Raw genomic sequence first — 22,437 nt, 5'->3', positions numbered from 1 at the left:
TTCTTGTTATTTACTGTAGTTACTCTCTTCAAATATGCCTCATTGTATCGCGAAACATTGCCACAATTCTGATAGGAACAATCCACGGAATGCTCGGTTCCATCTGTTGCCAAAAGGTAAGCGTAGGAAGTACGTTCGGAGGCAGTGGCTAGCGAAATGTGGCCGGCCCGAACCGAAAGATCCACAGGCGCATGTATGCAGCGAACATTTCAAGTTTCCGGACGACTACTCTGAGAGTATGATAAAACATAACATGGGATTTATTGAACAACCATTACTTAATGGAGATGCAAGTACCATCGGTCTTTCTGGTGTCATCACCGACCAGGACACCAGTTCGGCCAGTTGAGAAATCGCCCTCTGCAAGTGTGAAGCGACGGAGGACCAGAAGTAGTGCTCGGAGTAAGAATAAGGTATGTTATAGCGCATTTCCATTGCAGCGGGTAGCCCCGTTTAAACGTCCTTTATCGTCGAGGCCAGGCCAGTTTTTGGTGGCCTTTCCATATAGCGTAGTACCGGCTAGTGGGTATTTTCCCCCAGTTTTTCCGGCCCCATAAAATCGTGGTTCTAAGGCCAGGGACAACGAGGCTGAGTATGCTAAACTAGAGAGGGAATCGCTAGCAAGGGTGGTACTACATGCATACATATCTAGTAATCAAAATCATTGTATCTACTAAGTAGTACTAAGTAGGCTCGAACCTGTATGGCTGAATTCCCCCATCCAATCTCTTCATATTGCTCAAAACTTCTTCCTCGGCTGACGAGTCCAAACTCAAATACTCCATGTTTTCGTGTGTTTACAAAGTGAACGCATGGATGACGTCACGACCATCACGTGACTACTGAAAATGGGCAAAATGGCAGCGGCCTGACGGAATATACAGGTTTTGATAAAAAAGAGCTATAAAATCATTATTTACCGGGGAATATCGCTGATTTCTTCAGGGTATGGTTTAAACATAATGTTTCACTAAATACTGAAGTTTTGATTAATTATCTAATGAGTGGAGCATTCCTTTAATGTCGGTCTGTACAACGGAATTGTGCCAAAATTACGCCAACCGGCTGCGGAGGGAGACTCCTCCCTTCACTGGAGAACTGCGCTAAAACAGCTGATCACAACGTTCACACTCTGTGGTCACGAAGTACTCCACTCCACTAGCGCCCCCCCTGTCGACTTTCCTGAAGTTTCTAAGTAAGATAGAAATCAATACGTAATGAATTAAGACCCCACGGTTTGATGATTGATAGGTGCTCTCTTTCATTTTGACACACAGACATTTTTTACAATAAACATGTTAAATGGATATATCCTTCTTCTTTCATTTATCTTTCCATTCCCACAACAATATACATAAAGAAATGACATATTTTGGACATAGTTCGAATGGTGATTAATCATGATTAATAAATGTTTAAGCTGTGATTAATCTGATTAAAAATTGTAATCGTTTGACAGCCCTAATTTATTTATTTTTGGATTAGATCATAGATACGTCCATGAGTTAAGAGATGGAATGATATGATGATTCACACTCATGTACAGTAGGTGGCGGTATGCACCTTAAAGTTGTTTGCAATCCGCCAAAAAACCGAGAGAAGAAGAAGTCAACTGGTTTGCCAACGGACAATTTACACCGAAGAAGAAGAAGCGAACATTTCTGGCGGGTGAAATTTAGAGTATCAGATTACATGCGATGTCTGACTCTGAGAATTTAGTAGTTTGCCTTATAGTCCTTCTCCTCCATTTTCTTCCTCTTCTCGAGTAGTCAGTGTGGTGCTGTTGCTTTGGTCTGGGTCTCTGGACCTGTGAGCTAACCACGCCCCGTTCATTTGCATATAAGGAATGGAAATGTCTCATCATGAAATACAAGTCACATGAAATAAGCCATTATGAAATACGAGTCTCTTGAAATAAAGAAACGCGTCATTATGAAATACAAGTCATCTGAAATAAATAAATATGTCATTATGAAATACGAGTCTCTTGAAATAAATAAATGTGTCATTATGAAATACAAGTCTCTTGAAATAAATTAATGTGTCATTATGAAATAAAAGTCCCATGAAATAAATAAATGTGTATTTAAATGTACATGTATACATATTTATTGCCTAATTTATTTATTTTATAATTTATTTCATAGGCATAATTATATATATGTATTTATTTAATTATTTATGTATATATTTATTTATTTAATATTGGCTTAAATGGCATTCCATAGTGGACCAACGTAGTTATTACACGTTTTTTTATGAGACTGGGTTGGCATTACTGAGGTCAGCCTATGTGAGGTTGAACCTCACTCTAACCCTTCACATTCAAACAGAAACTGAATAGGCAGATTCAAAGGATTTATTTCTTTGGAAATTTTATTTTAAATACAATTTAATCAAGTTATTTTTGGTAAAACTAATGACAAATATTACTAAAAAAATATTTTAAAAAAATATATAAAGAAAAATATAATTTGTTTTAATGTTTTTAAATATTATTTTGTAGAATATCTTAGGCCAGGGGTGCCCAACCGGTCGATCGCGGGGAGATTCCCAGTCGATCGCGAGATGTGTCTAAAAATAGAACAACAATATTCTGTTTTATCGTTAATGTCCTATAACTTAATCTTCCTGTGCCAGAATAATGCACTTGAACGCATCAAAGCTTTGTGATTGGCCGGCGTGACCCCATGTGTGGGGGCGTGGCTGCTGGGCAGTGGGCACTAGTTAGCTGACGTTGTCTGTGTCAACAGGAGTGACAGTCCGCACACACACAAGACCGCAATAGCTTGGTTTCACGTGACGTCACACCGTTGCGTTCCTTTGGCGCGAAATTCCATTGGAGGTCAGGAAGTAATTTTCTACAGAGGATCTAGCTGCTGTTACCATTGTGAAAATGCCGGTGTGTTGTGTAGTTTACGGTTGTTCCAATCGATCCGGCCGAGAGAAAAACAAGAGGTTTTACCGAGTGCCGAAGGTTGTCGTCCATAAAGCTGAGCAATTTAAGAAGCTAACCGAAGAACGCCGGAAAAAATGGCTTTCAAACCTACATCTGCGGTCGGGAGGAGCAGAGTCGTCTAATGCACGGGTCTGCAGCGACCACTTCATCAGAGGTATTAGCTAACTTGGTTTTTGTGGCTTTGTTTAGGTATTATTGGGTTGTGGTTAAATGCGTATTTACTTAGTAATACTGATCATGTTTAAGTTACCTGTAGTCTAATATGGACTTTGTTGGGACTTTTTAGGGTGCCCTAGCGCTTTGGGTGACGTTGAGTCGGTAGACTGGGCTCCCACTGTTAGCCTCGGTTACCACACAACAAGTAAGCCCAGATCAGAGGCATCTCTTCGACGAGAGCAGAGGATGGAGCTCAAGGAAGACCAACAAAGACAATCAGAATGTGCAGAGGCTTTGTTGGATCTCCTGCAGACAACCGAGAGCCCAGAACCGACGCAGCCCCCGTCTGACAGCCCACAACCAGAGGACACCAGTGGGATATTAAATGACCAACAAGGTCAATTAACCACCAGCATTATTATTAAATATTACAAATGTGATTGTCAGAAAATCAATGCAAACTTTGAATTAGGTTTAGAAAATAGAGCACTAATTTGAGAATCTGCAATAATTGGAACAGAGAACTTGCATGTCTGTAAAAAGGTTTGTCAAAAAGATAACTTCACAAAAATTCACATTCATATTTGACTATTTTAAATAACTAATTATGCTTGCTACTGCTATATTGTAAGCAGATGCAGGATGCCAGACTGATTTAACGATGGAGGACATCGAGAGGATGGAGGATGTTCTGAGACAGAACACAACAGAGCTGGGAGATCTTCGGACAAAGGCACTGGACACAAAGTTCAACCAGGAGTCCTTTGAGAACAACGAAGAGAAAACAAAGTTTTACACCGGGCTCCCCAACTTCTTAGTTTTACTTCAGGTTTTTCAACTGTGCGAGCCCTACATCACCTGTGGCCCTATGTCTGTGCTCTCCAAATTTGAACAGTTCATTTTAGTTTTGCTGAGGCTGAGACTAAATCTCCCTCTGAAAGATTTGGCTTTCAGGTTCAACATCTCTCTCTCCACTGCTTCTAGAATTTGACATAAGTTAATTGACATACTTCACGAGAGTACAGAATTTATAATTGAGTGGCCAGAACGACATGTACTTCAAGCTACAATGCCAATGGGATTCAGACAGGCATTTGGATGTAGAGTTGCTGTGATTGTTGACTGTTTTGAAGTTTTTATTGAGAGGCCCTCTAATTTACTAGCTAGAGCACAAACATGGTCCAACTACAAGCATCACCATACTGTTAAATTTCTGATTGGTGTTGCTCCCCAAGGCTATGTTACCTACATATCTTGTGCCTGGGGAGGAAGAGTTAGTGATAAACAGATCACAATACAGAGTGGGCTCCTAAACAACCTGTTACCTGGAGATATTGTCCTAGCAGACCGTGGGTTCGATATTGCCGATAGTGTGGGATTTTACTGTGCTTCACTAAAGATGCCTGCATTCACCAGGGGGAAAAGTCAGCTGTCAGCATACGAGGTGGAAGAGACAAGAAAAATAGCTAATGTGCGTATTCATGTTGAAAGAGTCATAGGATTAGTCAGAAGAAAATATCAGATTCTGCAAAGCAGGGCTGTGCCCATCGAGCACATGCTAACAAAACCAGGTGAGGCACTAGCATTAATTGACAAGATTGGGGTTATTTGCTGTGCCTTGTCTAATCTGTCAGTGTCTGTCGTCCCATTGGAGTAAAGTCATGGAGCTGTAGTCTTGTAAATAAGAAACCATGTATTTTTCAGTAAACATATTTTTGTGTTCAAACATCTTGTGTTCAAGTCTTTTCAGTAAACATCTTTTTGTGTTGAAAATTGTGTAGCACCTACTCAATATACAACTTGCATCTACATTCAGGCTTAATTCATTCAACAATATTCTAGAGATGACAATTGGTCTGGTGACGCTCCCATGTATGGCCATTGAGGGTTATTGTAAACGTAAATAAGAAACCATGTATTATTCAGTCTTAGTATCATTTAATCTTTTCAGTAAACATCTTTTTTACAATAGCAATATATCACACAGCCCTACTTCCTCTAGTGAGTGTGGTCAGTGAATATGAAGGTGCTGTAATGCAGGTTAAAGAGCTGCCACTGTGCAAATGTTACGTTCCCTTGTAAATATAGGGGTACAAAGGGAAGTAGCGACACACAACATAACCGGCCGAGAGAAAAAGGAGAGGAAACTGATCTCTGACGCCATAAAGTGGTCTTTTAATTAACACAACGAAAAAGGGCTCACCAGCCAACTTGTCAAACAAAGCTTAAGATAAGGGGAGAGCGACTGCAACCTTCCTCATGTCCTATATGGAGGCGCTGATTGGAGATTGGGAGCACCTGGGGAGATCAGAGGGAGAGAGAAAAAGACACCCACACACACCCAAACACCAGCACCCACTACGGCACGTAATAATAATGCAACAAGGAGAGAACCACAACTTCCGGGACCAGGACAGACCACAGGTGCTGGTAATCACGCCTTCTCTCCCTCCTGATCATCTTGCAACTGAAACTGAAAAATGGAACAGCAGACAGGGAGAGGAGGCTTTTAGTCACCTGATAGTTATGCACTAACATGTTCTTGTGGGAAAAAATGAGCACACCAACTCTTTATGACTTTTACCTTGTAAGTTGCTGTCCCGACACTTCAGGGAGAACACATAGTCTGAAGAAACGCTCAACTCTGGGAATGATGTTGTCCCACAGGTCCACATCACGCACAATTCTCTACAAAGAGGTCATTTTTAGTCCAGACAACAAAGTCGCAGTAGTCAACATCAACGAGGTGGAGCTGAGCCTGTACTTGATGGTAGTAGGCATGTCTCCTGTCCAGCTTCACAGTGCCCCCATCGTTGACGAGACAGAAGCCCTGTTCTCCAGCACACAGGCGAAAATTGGCCTCCTCTTGTTTTCTGTGTGGGCACTAAAAGTTCAATGAAAAGAAAAGTAATATATTGTACTGTAAATAAGTGTCTGCAGCTCAAAATGTATTGGGAGAGGATCCCCAGACTCAGGATCACGTCACAATCCTATACTTACCCGCTTTACTGTAGCACAATACTGAACAAATAACTTACCTTTATCTCACAGATACCAGTTCCATGGCAGGTGCACGTGACACCTCCGTCTGGCGACGCTCCCATGTATGGCCATTGAGGGTTCAGCCAAAGCCCGCTGTCTTTACAGCTGAAACCCTGGTGGTGCAGACTTTGTACTCCTTCATACTGCTTTCGGGCAGTTGCCTCGTATTCGTATACACACACACACACACACACACACACACACACACACACACACACAACACACACACACACACACACACAACACACACACACACACACACACACACAACACACACACACACACACACACACACCACACACACACACACAACACACACACACACACACACACACACACACACACACACACACACACACACACACACACACACACACACACACACACACACACACACACCACACACACACACACACACACACACACACACACACACACACACACACACACACCACACACACACACACACACACACACACACACACACACACACAGTATTTTTATGCATTGAATATTTTGTGAATCATGTTTTGTAATGATAATGAATTTAGTTATAAGTTACTTGTACTGTAACTTACTGATATACGTGATATATTCAGCGTATACCACGGGTAGAATTGTAAGTTACTTTTCACAACAAGTCGGTATCCCTCCGCGTCTGAGAAAAACTGTATACAGTTTGCTTTTCTGATTGGCTCCCTAATCCCTAATAAATACCTTGTTGCAGCTGTAGAGAACTTGTATGCCTCTGGGTAGCATATGGACTTGATCAAGGACTTTGATGGCTGTGCAAGACTAGTCTGTAGAACCTGCTTCAGTCTTGAGGCTGTGATCCTTCCTGCTCTTTGGCTAAACCATATTGCTGATAAGCTCTGGTTTCTGGTCTCCTCCTCTACTGCCTGGACCTGTGGCTGTGTCAGCTCTTCCTGTCTGAAGTCCTGGCATGCATTCTGCAACTCTGTTGGGGATAGCTGTAGCATCTCTGGTGTCCTATACTGAGGTAGTGGTTTAGGTAGCTTGCTCACAGATTTAGGGACAAATTCTCTGTAATATGGTTCCCTGGACATCAGTGCAGCACTTCTTGGGGAATTTCTGCTCAAAGTGTTGAAAAACTGCATATACCTCTCTGATCCTCGCTCCAATGTTGAACCCTGGACTGTGGGACACTGAAATGTGTGCTTCTCACCTGTCCTTCCAGCAATGGCATCATCCAGTTTTTGCTTTTTGGATTTTGCGGATGAAAAGTCTATCATCGCAACTGGAGCAGCAGGAATCTGCACATGTGAGAGACAGACCAACATGTATGTGAACATACATGTAGGTGCAGTGTCACAATGAGACAGGCAAGGACGGCATGAACAGCTGACTGACCACTGGGGTCTGAATACCTTTTTGACATGTGATGGCATTAGCCACTTGCACTTCTCAGTGGTGCAGGATGCAGTCTCTCTCATCTTCACACCTGCTTCGATTGCAAACAGAACTGCTCCAACATGTGAGCAGGATTCTGACAAACTGTATAGACAGAGACATATTAGAATAACTAGATTGATCGTAAAAGCTAGTAATGGTATAACATGAATATTATAGCAGGCATTATTTTGTCTGAGCTTAAGTGTTGTGTCAAATATGCTTTGGGTTGGGATATTTATTTTATGACTTACCCAGCCATACAGTTACAGTGTGCTGTAACAACCTCTCCATCTTCTTTAGCTACAATCCACGTTTTTAAATGGTGTTTCTCCAGACCTCTGGGAATGGTTGACCTACACAATTGAAGCTCCAGTTCACAACTTGCGAGTTGGTAACATACATTTAACAACATCACAAGCAACACATAACCAGATGGTCTTGGTAAAGAGGTTGTTTTTAATATTAACCTCAACATAGAGTGATATAAACAACGTGCAGGCTGTTCAAAGGCTCTGAGCTGTCTATACACACAAAACACAATATATCCTAAGCTAAACACATACACATAACAAACATACACATATATACACACACAACACACTCACAGGCCAGTTAATGCTGAAGGCAAGGCGACAGCCGTAACACTGCCTTACATGAGTCCATGTAGCTAAAGTTAGCTAGCTAGATGTCTCCTAATAATGCTACTTAGAGGTAAGAAGGTATAGGTAGTTAACACTCACCCGGGCAAAAACAAGGCGACATTTGTTTAATGCCTATTTGGTGCCGAGGTCATTCACCCATCCACACACGAAGTAGTTGAAAGCTTCCAGGCTTTTATACGCTTTCATCTGGCTAGCCGTGTAGTAGGAGGTATGAAGGACGAGGTAGCTGGTGATATCCATCGCCTCAACAGCGGGCAAATCTGATAAATCACGAGAAAAGTCGTTTTTTTTCAGCTGATACGGATCGTATCCGATGTGTGCTGTGATTTTTTCACGATATCTGCGGCGTGCAGGTTCATTTAATTGTTTGACATAGTCGGTGTCCTCCATGATTCCTGCGTTGATGAATGATTGCGTTTTCACTTCCTGACCTCCACTTGAATTTCGCGCGTCATAGAAGTCACGTGACTGAAACCAAGCTATTACGGCAGATGCAAAATAAACCCAAAATATATAATTTTCACTCCGAGTGGGAGGATGATTATTTGTGTATCTATTCAAAACAGTGCACAAACGCTACGAGACAACAAGAGCAAGGCTGCTACCAGAGCATCGTATCGTGTCAGTCACGTTCTTGAGAAACACATGAAGTCTTTCAAAGATGGCGAAGTTGTGAAAGAAGCATTCCTGGAGGCTGCGACGCGCTTTTGGGGGACAGTAAAAATAACAGTAACATTTCAACAGGTTTTTAATATAATAAAAACTAAAGTTAGATACCGTTATTAATCAGCTGTGAGTTTGAACTTATTCATTATAATTATTGTACAAAATGGTATAAGAATGCAAACTTAAATTGATTATAGTCTATCATCAATTCAGGTTAAGAAACTAGTGTTGCTTGCATCCTATTTTAAAGGCATTTATTTTTATACTCTACTAAAATGCAACAAAAAAAGGGTTTGATTCTATTAATTTTGTCTTTTTTATTGCACTTTGGCAGCAGATTCCTGTGTAGCTTCAGATCTGAGTTGTCTTATTAGTAAGCCTAATTTATACTTTTGTAGCAACACTATTTTTATATAATGGCAAAGAAAGGATTCAGAGTATTTTCTATGTGGCAGCACTGTTCAATGTTTCTTGAAAACATTACCCACTGTAGTATGTGACGTGTGAATAAACTCCAACTCTGTATCAACAACACTGTTGTGTAACTTCAGTTAAATACTTGTATGTGTGTAGATTAGAAAGAGGTAAGATAAAGGATCTGCAGTATTTTATGAAGTATTAATCGTACAGAGGTCAGTTTTATACAAGTAGCAGTGTGTATTTACCTGGTAGTAGGCTGTCAGTAATGGCTACGTCTCTCTATTTGGACTGGTAGATCTCGGCAGACTGGCAACTTTAAAAGTAGCTCTCGGTTCAAAAAAGGTTGGGCACCCCTGTCTTAGGCCCTCAGAGACAGGCTCGCCACTGGTAAAAATCTCTCATACACACATGTGAAACGCTCTCACAGACACACACAACAGCGTTGCAGTCGGGAAGAAAAGCAATGTGGAGCGAGAGAGAGAGAGAGTGAGAGAGCAAGAGAGAGAGCACACCTTTATCTATTTAATAAAGTTGTAAAAAATAAAGTAAGAAATCATTCCAATGTGTACTATAGGACAGTAAAAAGATTAAAAGGGGAGGGATTAGTCAAATATGCATAACTAAAAAGAAAGAATGCTAATTAGGTAACATAAGATAAGAATAAACAAGTTTAAATGATTTGTTGTGATCATATTCTAAAGATGTTTGGATTATTGAAAAGTATACAGCTCCCTTTCATCTGAGTGTTGAGAGCTGTATCCATAAATTCATGTTGGGCTCAAAGTAGGGCTGCTCGATTATGGCAAAAATCATAATCTCGATTATTTGGGTCAATAATTGATATCACGATTATTAAAAACGATTAACCATTTACTTTGAAAACATCAATTTATTGAAGAAAATAGTTTGAAAAGTATGTTTTTAACAGTTGATTACCCTGAACTTTAAGTATAATTCAACTGAAAAACCTATTTTAAAAAAATAAAATCGTTTTATTTAGATTATGTTGTTTTCATAATCGTTGCAAGCCAAAATCGTAATTGCGATTAAAATACGATGAATTGAGCAGCCCTAGCTCAAAGTGCACCAGATTGATGCATTTAACTTCAACATTTAAAAAAAATCTTCCTGGGGGTGCATGCCCCCGGACCCAGAGGATGTGACGTCCACCACCAAATAAAGCAGGTTAAAATAATTAAATTGCATACATGTTATTTTAGTAAACACTGAAAACGGGTCCCACAGACCCAAACAGCACACAAAGGTTAAAGGTAGCATATAATAATGTTAAAATGTGCTAAATATATACACTGCAAAAAAACAAAAAAGAGGAGTAAAAGTAGCTCACGATTTGTTTTATTTTTTGAAAGTAGTTCTCATCCTAAAAAAGGTTGGAGACCCCTGTTATTGAACGATACATTTGACAATTTTAAGCTTGGCCTACCATTTGATTGGAGCGATGAGGAACAGGTGGGGCTTGAAAAGGCCCACCTGTTCAAAGTGGGGAATGACAGAAAAAGGTTGAGAACCACTGCTCTAGTTGAACTGTGACTGCAAAGCTTGGTAACAAATCATTCTTAGTCGAGCTAGATGACCCAACAATCCAACCATATGGGGGGGTTTGGAATACTTCTGCTGTTTGCTTTACCTGTAAACAAATCCAACTAAAATGATTATATTGCATTTTTTCCGCCCACTTCAAACCTCTCCCTTAAGTAAGGCCATGGATGCGGGATGTCTTGCTGGTGGTCTGATGAATCGCCTCTGTCGATGTTATCTTCATTTTCAGTCCTGTCGCTGACTGTACTAGCGTTACTCTTGGACATTATGCCGTTAGACCTTTCTCCCTTAAAGAGCAACTTGCAGGTTTTTATTTTTACTAGATTTATGCTTAACCTTGCCTGAAAATTACAATTAAAAAAGTTAATGCAGGATTTGATATGTTTTACGAGACATAAGGGCAGGAATTCAGAGGGAAAGAGACGTTTTGAGCTCTGCTACTAAAAACTGCTTTTTTTTTAACGTCATATTACGTCACATGGGGGAGCAACTTTCTCGGACTCCTTTTCTGCCCAATCCGCGGTAGTAGTGGTTTGAGCGGTTGTGATTTAGTGAGCTGGTATTTTTTCGGTAATTTTACATTGCATTTCACCATTTGTAATCATGGTGAGCTTGTGTTTGTACAGGTTGCACAAACTCAAGCCTGTCAGTGTCAGGACTTCGAGTCCACAGTTTCCCTAACAGGAAAAGGACCGGAGCTAGCGTTCGTTCCTGGGTGCGTTGTGCGAGGTGCGTAGCACATACAGTACTCTCCACAGCTGAAGCCTATCAAACAAAACGTTTATCAGGAAACCGTATTACATCTCTCTCCCTCCCTTCGCTGCTCTCTCTCTCTCCCCCCCATTCGTTCCTCTCTCTCTCCCCCCCTTCGCTCCTCTCTCTCTCCCCCCCTTCGCTCCTCTCTCTCTCCCCTCCGGTACACAGCACCGGCACCGTAGACGTAGTGTGGAGTTGCATTAGATAACGCAAGATACGGCTGATACTTGCGCATTAGTTTCTGTTATGGATCAGGATCAACAGTCCTGCCAGTAACGTTACTATATTATCAATACTACTTTAGTTATAGCCTGATATATGATAGCTAACTTTACAATGTTGTGATGTGACGTTAGCTAACATTAACTGTAGCTAACGCCGGTCACTCACCAAGACAGCTGCCCTGTTCTCCACTGGTTCTCCTCACACCACAGCTCCATTTCTCTCCGATGGCCGTTATTTCTTCTAATCCTTGGCTCCTGGTCTCTTGGACGCATAGCAGGCTCATAATTATAATCATATGCATTCGAATATGTTCAACCTCTTCGGTGTCAAAACTAGCATTGTGATCCATGTTTATTCATACGTTAGACTGGCCGCTCTCCCCCATGTTACGTCACACGCGGGAGGTCACGTGGGGAGGCTTTTTTTATGCGGAAGTAAAAATGTCTTGCAAAAAAGACGCCAGATGTCACTGTAGTGTATATTTATGTATATTTTTGGGAAAATCTAGTGTATTCATCATTTTCCTACACATTTATTCACTGGTGTGTCTAACCTGCAAGTTGCTCTTTAACGTCTCAAAATATCAATAATTGGTAATTCACCTCACATGCATTAAAAAGTAACAAGCCTGTTTTGAAAATGTAGGAAGTAGAAAGTAAAAAGTCGTCAGAAAAATAAATACTTAAGTAAAGTACAGATACCTGAAAAATCTACTTAAGTATAGTAACAAAGTATTTCTACTTCGTTAACTACCCACCTCTGGATAGGGCCGTGGGCGTAAAGCCAGCCCACATTTCCGATATTATGTAATATCGGCAGCAAATCTGGATCAGCTCCGTTGTTCCCCTGTTTTTAGAGATTTGGGTAAGGAGGAAAAGAGAGAGGGTTGTATTTTCTGACACTTTATGAGTTCCCTTACACACCGGGGACACATATTTATGTATAAAATACATCAAAAAGTGCATTTTGCATGATAGGAGACCTTTAAGATTTAGTCAAACTATCTCTTCTGTTGGTTACTGGCTTGGTTGGGTTGGACTAAGGTCATGGTTAAAAAAACAGTTTGGTTGCGGTGACAAATGTGGCTCAATAACAATGTCATGCTTGTAATTTATCTTATTGTCAAAAACAATATATAACTTTGGCTCACAACATAAGATGTTGTTCACTAAAAATAAAATAGAGTTTATAGGTTAAAAGTGATACAATCTTGTTGACTTATTGCTTATGTTACCTTCTTAACAGGCTCAGTTTAGAGAAAGATTTAAATCCTACTGATCGGAGTGAAACATTATCATAATGCTAATGACCAAAACTAGATCTTGTTTATAAAATACAAAACGTAATATTTGAAGGCTGTGTGGAATTCAGTAGCCTCCATATGCTATTGTTAGAGTGATAATGATTGCCTGTTTACAAAAAAGCTCATGGTAAACAGATTAAAACCATGAATTAATAATGAAATGATCTTTTTATACTCAATTATGTTACAGAAACAAGCCATGTCTCTTCAAGCCTGAAGAACTGTGGCGGTTTTGTGTGTAGAAACAACCTCCACTGTTGTAAAGTGCTGTGGCCTCAAGTATGGCTGTCAGAGCAGTCACCTTTTTTTGGGATTCATTTTTGATTTAAAGATCTTCAGACATTGCAAATAAAGAAAATGCTTTTACAACATAACATTAAAGTGTGTGCATTTGATGTATAGCTGGAGCTGTTTCATATTCAGTTGAAGGTCCATCAGCTTGGTCTTGATCTATTGTTACGTTTTGCAATGGTGCCAGCAAATAATATCATAAATCATCTTTACAGACAGGGCTTTAGGTGAATAATGAGTCAAAACAATACACCGAGGTACGAGAGAATCCCATTTTCCAAAGCTGATATTTCTTGAGAGGAGGAGAAGGTCTGTTGGGATGTCTGCACACACAGAGAGATGAAGAAGGGAGGGCGGCAGGAAATAATTGTCACTTTTAGTTCTGTCGGAGCAGAGAGAACAGAGTGTCAGCGCTAACAGTCTGATCGGCACATGAGACAAAATGTACAATTGCCTTTCTGGCAGCTATGCTCTGTTTCCATGACAGGGTCCTGTAATGTACCTCACACACAGACACACACACACTTACACACTTACACAAATGTATATCTAGGCCCTGGATATGAGACGTGTGAATACATGATTGTTACGCGTACATTCAGAATTGCAGTGTGCCAGGGGCGGCGCCAGGGGGTAGCTTGGAGTTGCTATAGCAACTCCAACAATTGGCCTAGCAACGGCTTAGCAACCCCATTGTTTTGTTATGAAAATGTATCTATATTTATACACATTCTCGCGAGATCTATCAGGGGTCGTTGTTTGCTCCCATCGCTCTAAACGCTCGAGTTTCACCCATGGTTTCACCACGGCTGCCAGCTGTGTTTACAGTCTATGGTTTACTCTCATCATTCAAACAAGACGCGCTGGCTCGGGAGCTACAACTACAACAAAATGAACATATTTTACCGTGATTAAATTGTAATACACGTTTCTAAATGATGCCGAAGTAACAACATACTGATACCGGTTAGTAAAAACCATGAATTAATGCTTGACAAGTCTGCAGACAGACGACAGGCAAAAACACTTTTAAAATGCTTGTTTTCTGAATGAAGATCGGGGGGGTATACTACGAAGCAGGATTTTCGCTTAGCCGGCTAAATTCAGGGAAAACTCCGGCTTTCCGGTCCTACGAAGCTGGTTCTCTTTTTAGCAGGCTAGATCTCCATGGTAACTTATGCTTAGCGGCTAACCTGGTCGGGACCAGGTTAGGTTGCAGGCTAAGAGCTCAACTCAGTGAAAGCACTGCCTGCTGACCAATCAGAGCTCAGTGTGCGGAGTTTAAAGCGATCAAGTCATATTACAGGAGAAAGGAAATACAGAAAAGCTGCCGTCGCAGGAAAGACGGCTGGCAAAAATCACCGACTGTGTGAACGTGAACATTAATAGAATATCACCTCCCATCTTCAGAGCAATCTGACTATTATAACATTAGCGTTAAGAAAGCTTACTTAAATATCTGCCACAACATAAGTAACCGGAGTAACATTAAGTACATCGTATCATATTTCTTTATCTGAGTCAGCTGAGCCGTATCTGGCTGTGCAACACTCACAGTGTCACATACTGTATTCAGAAGTATTATTTTAAGCAACACATTAAGTTGGCAAAACACTCGAGACAAATGTAATTAAAGTCAGATCGTGTTTTAGACGGGGCAGTGATATCAACCTGTTAATGTACGCATTCAAACACTTTTTCTTTTACCAGCTGTATTCACCTTGCAGGTACAGACAGCTATGTGGCTTTTATCCTGGATAAAGTGTTTAAGTCATGGATGTTTAAAGTTTTACTTCTTCATATGTCTAATATTAAAGTTGACTTTTCATTCAGGAAGTATGACGCTGCGCTGTCAGTACGCTTCTCCATGTTTGTGATTGGTCGAATGCTCCAAATACCATCCCTTTCATGTGAACGCGCACCTAACTAGATAGGACACGGCTGGCTTGAGCGATCCACTTGATAACCAGCGTCGTAGTACCGTTTAGCGAGAGCGCGTATGTTTTGGATTAGGCTAACCGGCTAACTCAAACATATCCAGGTTAGGTTGAACCAGCTTCGTAGTATAGGCCCCGGGTCGACCAGGCTAAGCTAACGTTGTATATAGGCCTACTCCGTTCACACTCACAACAACGGCCTACAGACATAAATAAACCAGCGACTGTATTCGCCATGACACAGACAGTCTGTGGTTTGTACTTGTTTAACTTTTGTCCAGTTTCTGAACAGATATGAGGAGATGTGAGCTCTGTGTGCTAACTGTTAACAGCTAACGGCTGATGTTTTCTGGTTGAACGTCAGTGGCAGGCTGAGATCCTCACCACTGCTGTGTGTGTGTGTGTGTGTGTGTGTGTGTGTGTGGGGCAGCGCTGTGTGCTTATTCTGATTAGGCTGGGCCTAATCAGAATAATTTCAAGTCCAGATGCAATGTTGTTTGCATAAGTAGGCTATATTTTTGGTTTTGTTTATTTAATAAGTTAATTTCAAGACAACTTTGGGAATTTTGTTTGTTTGTTGTTTAAATAGATTTTGAAAGTGGAGAGAGAGAGAGAGGGGAGAGAGAGAGAGAGAGAGAGAGAGCGAGAGAGAGAGAGAGAGAGAGAGAGAGAGAGAGAGAGAGAGAGAGAGAGAGAGAGAGAGAGAGAGAAGCAGCACTGTCTGCTTAGTTGCAATACTGTAGCTTATGCAATTTAGGCCTATACATTGTTTATGTGCCAGTGTGTCCATGGTTTTGAGTCTGTGTGTGTGTTGAGCGCAGCGACGTCTGCTTTTTGCAGTACAGTAACTAAAGTAGGACTAAGCATACCGGTAGTTTCTGTGGACCTGTCTGCCCGTTTTGTGAATGCACTGCGCGCTTGTGTGGCATTGTTTGGGATGACCTAATTAAAATAGCGTCCCCCCAGTAAAAAAATCCCCACTACACCACTGGTTCTGGATAGGATGGAATGTGCTTCCTAGACATGGCCTGGATGTGACCGTGGTGGAGAGCAACTTCCCCAGCTCTTCCACATGCTTTCACCAGCTGAAACTTCCAGGACATTACAAAGAGTACTGTATGTTTGAAAGGGACATTCTTGCTGCTATTTGGAGCACTGAAACTGGGTTCGGGATGGTCTGAAGAGACGGACACACCTTAGTACTAGATTTGTTGTCTTTTGTTTGGCCGGCCAAAAATGTATGTTTTCAGAGAGGAAAAAAAACTCAGTTAATGCCTATACTCCGGCCAGTTTGTGTAACACTGAAAATATATAAAGATAAACATGCTTTCCTTGTTATTGCACATAACAAAGAAAGCATGTTTATCTTTATATATTTTCAAAGTTTTAAATTGATATTCGTTACAAAATGTTCATTAACTGTAACAAATGTATATTTCTTGATGCATTACAGTAAGTGTTGATTCACAACAAGCATATGGTTCAGTGCAACACATGTTTCAAATGACTACTGAACGTAACTTCATTACCATCTAATTTTTATTGTATTAAAATCGAAATATACTGAATCTTGGTACCAGCGTCTTCATGTAACTCAGTCAAATATTGTCACCTAATCGTCCTAGTCGAAACTTTAAAAGACTACATTTCCCACAGCAACAGACTTTTGATACACACACACATTTGCTGTAGCATTTCAGTCAATAAGCCCACAGTTTGTACATAGACATTCCACACATTGGACAGAGGGCCATCAGGGTCTGGAAGTCTTTCCACTTCCTGGTCAGTCAGTGAACGTTGCAGCTGAACTTCAGAAACCATAACATGAGGCAGGCGATGAGCACATGGTCCAGTCCAGTCAACTCCAAACTCAATGTCAACCTGCAATTGCAAGAGCTAAAGTTAGAGTCAACCAAAATCAAAGTTTTAATATATTTGTCAGTTAATTCATTTTATATAACCTAACGTTTTGTATCATCTCCTGGAATTCCTGATTAATGTCTCATGAACAGCTGACATCAATCAAATCATTAGAGAGCAGAAAGCCCTGATGTATCATTATCTTCCTTAACCGCTTGTTCTGGTTGATCACAGCATTTTAGGAATACCTCATAGAAGTGTTTAAAGTGCCGATGATATGCAGAATAAAATAATTCCATCACATTCAGTTTCCTCGACAACAGGCCACTATTTGTTACATTGTGCAACTATACTCACTTGTATTATTTGTTTTAAACAGTTTGTGTAATGACAGAAAAAGTGGGTATTAGTGTTCACATGGTCGCATGCAGGAAAGTAAAGTCAAAGTCAAAATAAAACTATTGAATACAATCAAACCTGTATAGGTTCCTGCTGGGCCTCACGCTCATGGCGAGTCCACAGTTGCAGTGGGGACCGGTTTCCCTCAGTGCTTAGTCTGTGGCAGTTCCAGCCTTGCTGGAAAAACTGCAGGTGCTTCTGTATGTGGGGCACAAAGCACCAGTGCAGAGCATAGAGATGCACTTCACAGTCAGGATTGAGAAGGCCTTCTCTCTCTAGGTTGAAAAACATTGTGTAGAAGAGATCCAGCACTCCCATATAAACGTCTCTCCAGAGCCTTTCTATCCTTTTGAGGAAAAAGGAAGGAAAATATTTAGTCTGTTAAGTGAACAAAAAAAAATAACTTACAAATATCACCTTTCACCTACCATAAATGGTAAGTACATTTAGAATTGAATTACATTAATTAGAAGCTAAGTATTAACATTTTTGCCGATTTCAATAGGAAAATGTTCCTGATTAAGTGGCAAGTGCACAATAATGCCTCTGGAAAAAAGCTGGAAATTGGATTTAGCAAACAACATTTTGCTTGAGCAAAGTTCATCAAACTTGGGAGAGGTTTTTATACTGTAAGCTTTGTTGAAACTGGATCAGGAAATATATCAGCTGAACATACTATGGATGTATAAAAAAAGACGGACTAATGCCATATTTATGCCACATTAACTGTTGTTGTTCAATATTAATGTAAGGTTCTCTTGACTGGAAAATACATTCAAAATCCAAGTTCCAACAGTAATTTGCCCGGTCATGCAACGTGCTGGGACTTCCACTAAATAGATGTTTGAAAAATATTGTTATCCTTCTTGTCAAATTATACAGTTGGTGTCATAATTATAGTGTTTGTATTATAGAAATATAACTTTTTTTATTTCTATGGTTTTATCTCACAGAGGAAGACGAACACAAATAAAATTTATAATAGCTAAAGACATATAGTTGACATTGCAATCTTTACCAAAGACTTAATTTGATAAAAGTTTGACTTGAAGTTTAAGGTACCTTTGATTATGGACACTCCTGCCAGCAATGTGTGAATTCCTGTTCTCTCCTCGGTTTGCCACCATGTAGCGTGCAACGTCAACATTTTCTCCACCTTTATCTGACCTCACACGTGATGGCACACCGTAGACATTGGCGGCTTCCAAAAAGCTTCTTAAAACTGTTGCTGCCCGATTGTTGGTGGCAGCACTCAAGTACACGATGAGACGACTAAAGCCGTCAATACCACCATGCACAACAAAACGCCACCTAAAGGGATATGTATAGGCACACATTAAGGTCAATCCACTAATGTATGTACAGACATTTACACATTTAAAAAGGTGCCTTATCCTACTAAAAGTTATAATTACAAAACATAAATCATCTTAATTTTGATAGTAAAAGTAATTTGCATGCAGAGGAATTTGGTGCAATTAATCATTTGATACATTTCATTTATATTTCTTCTTGCAGTGTTTTAACTTGTTTTTATGTCTACAGAATATTGTATGTTGCATTGTTAGAGGAGACTGAGACTTCAGATTTTCATAACCAACCAATAAAAAAAGCTATCATGCATATGACAATAAAGCCTTTGAATCTTGAAGTCTGGTTTGCATTGAAGCTGATTGATTATAAGAACACTTTAGATGGGCCCATCTTTTGTAACTGTAGTGAAGTGGATGTTTGAGCAATGCTTGAGTGTTAATGATTATACTATACCTAATCAGTTTGTGATTTCCGTCGATGTGCCATAAACTGTTCGGTGCTGGTACAAAGTACTTCCTACGCCTTCTTGGGTTCAGCTGCAGAGTGCGAATCAAAACTCCACCTGGATCAACACGCCGCATGGATTCCTGGACACGCTGTCCTGTTATATTCGGGGAAATGCAGAGATATGGTGTACTGCAAGTAACATAATGAAAAGTAAAGCATTCCTAAATATGCCAGAATAATGTGATTCATTATCAAGTAGTAAAAAAAAAACACTGCATGGAGGATTATTATAATAATAACAATCCCTTACTTTGTATGCGTGTCCCTCGTGCATTCAGGTACCCCACCATCATTTTGTATCCAGAGTTGGGATGATGCTGTAGAATTTGGGTAACAGTTTCATCCAAACTGTTGCCATCTAACAGAGTTAATAGATCTTGGACCCTGATCATCAAAAATAACGAAACAATAGTAAGTCACAATAAACAATAGTCACCTTTTGCACTGTAGCCTACAATCAAAACACATCAGAATGAGTGTGTTGCTCTGTACTAACCTGCATTGAAAGATTTAGGTGTCATCTGAAACAAATGAGCTGGTCTCTTAAACCTCATTACTATTATTAGGCCTACATCATGTCTGAGGGAATGGTACCTTTGCTTTGTGTACAAAGCATGTGTGTATCTTTGCCCCGACACATGTCTATCTGATGTATTGGTTTCAACATATAAATTGCCTATTACCATTTTAATAAATATGTAAACAATCTATAAACAAGTAGGCTAATTTGGATGGAGAAAATGTAGGCTAATGAAACGTTATCATTACTAAACACAAGTTAATGCGTCTAACAAATGTGTACACTGATATAGCCTACTACGCCAAAACAATAAAAGTAAGGAAATCCAGACAAAAAACGTGAAAGAATGCGGATTAAACCTACCGTATCCCGTTCTGTGTCATCCTCCGACGAATTGTTCTTTCGCACACCCCGAACACCTGCGCGATGTCCCCAGCGGTGTGGCCCCAACGAAGATGTGCTTCAATAACGTTTAGGGGCAACATGTAAGATGGACGCCCAAGGGTCGCCTCCTCTGTTTCCGAGAGGATTTCAAGTTGGCGGGCAACCTCTTGAAGACTCTCAAACACAGCTGGGTTAACATCCACATCCATGTCGAGCTGAGCCAAGTCCTCTATACATCGTTCCACACGAAACTGGACATAGTCTTTTGGTTCTCCGTTCTCTAAATGGTCCGCTAATGATCGTAAATGATCTCCAATGGCTCTTAAATCAATATCCATAAATAAACCTTACAACTGTGGATAAACCATGGATGTATAAAGATAAGGGCTAAACAGTAAAGCTCCTGCATTCGAATCAGCGCGGTTATCCAGGCGTTAGTAGTAGAGCCCTCTGCCAGAAATGATCACACACTCCTGTAACCAATCCTGCTTCAGACTGAGGTTAGGACCGCCCACCTCATTAGCATACGGACACATAAATACATAAATAAATAAATGTATGTCGCGTAAATGTAGAAATAAATGAAAGATATATAATAACGTGTGTTCTGTTTTATTTTCGACTTTTATTTATTTATTTATACATTGATGTATTTATTTCCATATTTATTTATGCATTTATTCTTTTATTTATTTATTTGTGTATTCATTTCAACATTTATTTATTTCTGTATTTATTTCGTCAATTATTTATTCCTGTATTTATTTACGTATTTATTTATTTATTCCTGTATTTCTTCATACATTTATTTATTTATACTTAAGTCATGTTCCGTCCTCCATAGGCCACAGCCACGCCTTACAGAACCAATCAACGCAATCAATAGTATAACACTCATGACTTTTCCCCACACTCGAACACAACTCCTACCGTCTCGTACTCCCTCCACACACACCGGAAAACGCACACACACACACCTGGAAGGGGCGGTCTCTCCCTAACTCCCACCAACAAAATTGCCTAAATAACTTTACAAATGTACTAAAATTGTGCACATCTGATAACTGAAATAACTATACTTGGACACGCTACAATATTATCCTTAATATTTATATTAAAAACATTCCTTTGACACTTATAACATTACTTTGTAAGGTAAGCACAACCAAAATAAGTTTGTAAAAGCAGAATTTGAACACTGTTTCTGTGCTCCTACAATATTTTTACCATTACACCCTGAGGAGCGTACAAGTACACAATAGCGCTCGTTCACCGTTTCAACTGGCATGCTGTGGCATTTAACCTCATCATCATCACACACACACACACACACACACACACACACACACACACACACACACACACACACACACACACACACACACACACACACACACACACACACACACACACACACACACACACACACACACACACACACACACACACACACACACACACACACACACACACACACACACACACACCTTGCGTTTTGAAGACTGATACATCCGAAATGGATGAACACACTTTGCAGCCCAGTTTCCCAGCTTTGCAGTCTATCCACGGGTAGCCTCTTGTTTCCTCCGCCACATCTCCTCCGTCCATACCTCTGGGAAAGCTGAGCTTGAGCTAGTAGCAAGGGCAACGTTGCTAGCATAGCTAACGTTAACGTTAGTGCTAGCATTATCCACGTCTTTAGGCGGCTCTTCTGGTGATGTAGGAGGCTACTAGTAGCAGCTTCACTTGTAGCTTCGGTGCTGCTAGCCTCTTTCTTTTTGTGAATGATATTCTTTTTAGAAAATAAGTCAAGTATAGAATGTTTGCCTGCCATTGTAGAGCTTTCTCGTTGGCGTTCTTGAGGGAAAGAGCTGCCGCCAAATCACTGACACACCCCCAGCTCGCCGCGGGGTCACGACCGTGATGACGAATCATCATTTTTTAAGGAAATCGTTTTTGTTTTTTTATTATAATTACTGTGAAATGTATTATGTTTTTGTCATTATTACAACACATACACACTTGCAACTGATAACACTGGCAATGATTTTATATTTATTAGA

General features: G+C 40.3%; 2 protein-coding genes and 1 long non-coding RNA gene across 6 annotated transcripts; 1 reads left to right on the top strand and 2 right to left on the bottom strand.

Annotated features, from left to right (window-relative positions):
- Positions 1-2,796: 2,796 nt before the first annotated feature.
- On the top strand, positions 2,797-4,802 carry LOC117554622. The gene is made up of 3 exons (XM_034229070.1): positions 2,797-3,113; positions 3,246-3,512; positions 3,751-4,802. The coding sequence occupies exons 1-3, from the start codon at positions 2,897-2,899 to the stop codon at positions 4,104-4,106; spliced, it is 840 nt and encodes a 279-aa protein (XP_034084961.1). The 5' UTR covers positions 2,797-2,896; the 3' UTR covers positions 4,107-4,802.
- A 1,154-nt stretch (positions 4,803-5,956) lies between these two features.
- LOC117554631 lies at positions 5,957-8,328 on the bottom strand. 4 transcript variants are annotated; one of them, XR_004570292.1, is made up of 5 exons: positions 7,822-8,328; positions 7,546-7,672; positions 7,344-7,431; positions 6,154-6,318; positions 5,957-5,999 (listed from the first exon to the last, which is right to left on the bottom strand). It is a non-coding gene; the product is annotated as an uncharacterized LOC117554631 (long non-coding RNA). The 4 variants fall into 4 exon arrangements; XR_004570289.1 differs by lacking the exon at positions 5,957-5,999 and having other exon boundaries at positions 6,006-6,318; XR_004570290.1 differs by lacking the exon at positions 5,957-5,999 and having other exon boundaries at positions 6,006-6,303.
- Positions 8,329-8,343: 15 nt separating this feature from the next.
- On the bottom strand, positions 8,344-20,828 carry LOC117554618. The gene is made up of 6 exons (XM_034229065.1): positions 20,354-20,828; positions 19,721-19,854; positions 19,417-19,564; positions 18,712-18,960; positions 17,754-17,995; positions 8,344-8,492 (listed from the first exon to the last, which is right to left on the bottom strand). Exons 1-6 carry the CDS (start codon positions 20,710-20,712, stop codon positions 8,344-8,346), a joined length of 1,281 nt encoding a protein of 426 aa, XP_034084956.1. The 5' UTR covers positions 20,713-20,828.
- Between the last annotated feature and the right edge of the window lie 1,609 nt (positions 20,829-22,437).

The sequence above is a fragment of the Gymnodraco acuticeps genome, unplaced genomic scaffold (assembly GCF_902827175.1).
Source record: "Gymnodraco acuticeps unplaced genomic scaffold, fGymAcu1.1, whole genome shotgun sequence".
Classification (NCBI taxonomy): Eukaryota; Metazoa; Chordata; class Actinopteri; order Perciformes; family Bathydraconidae; genus Gymnodraco; species Gymnodraco acuticeps.
This window is presented reverse-complemented; position numbering and strand designations above follow the sequence as displayed.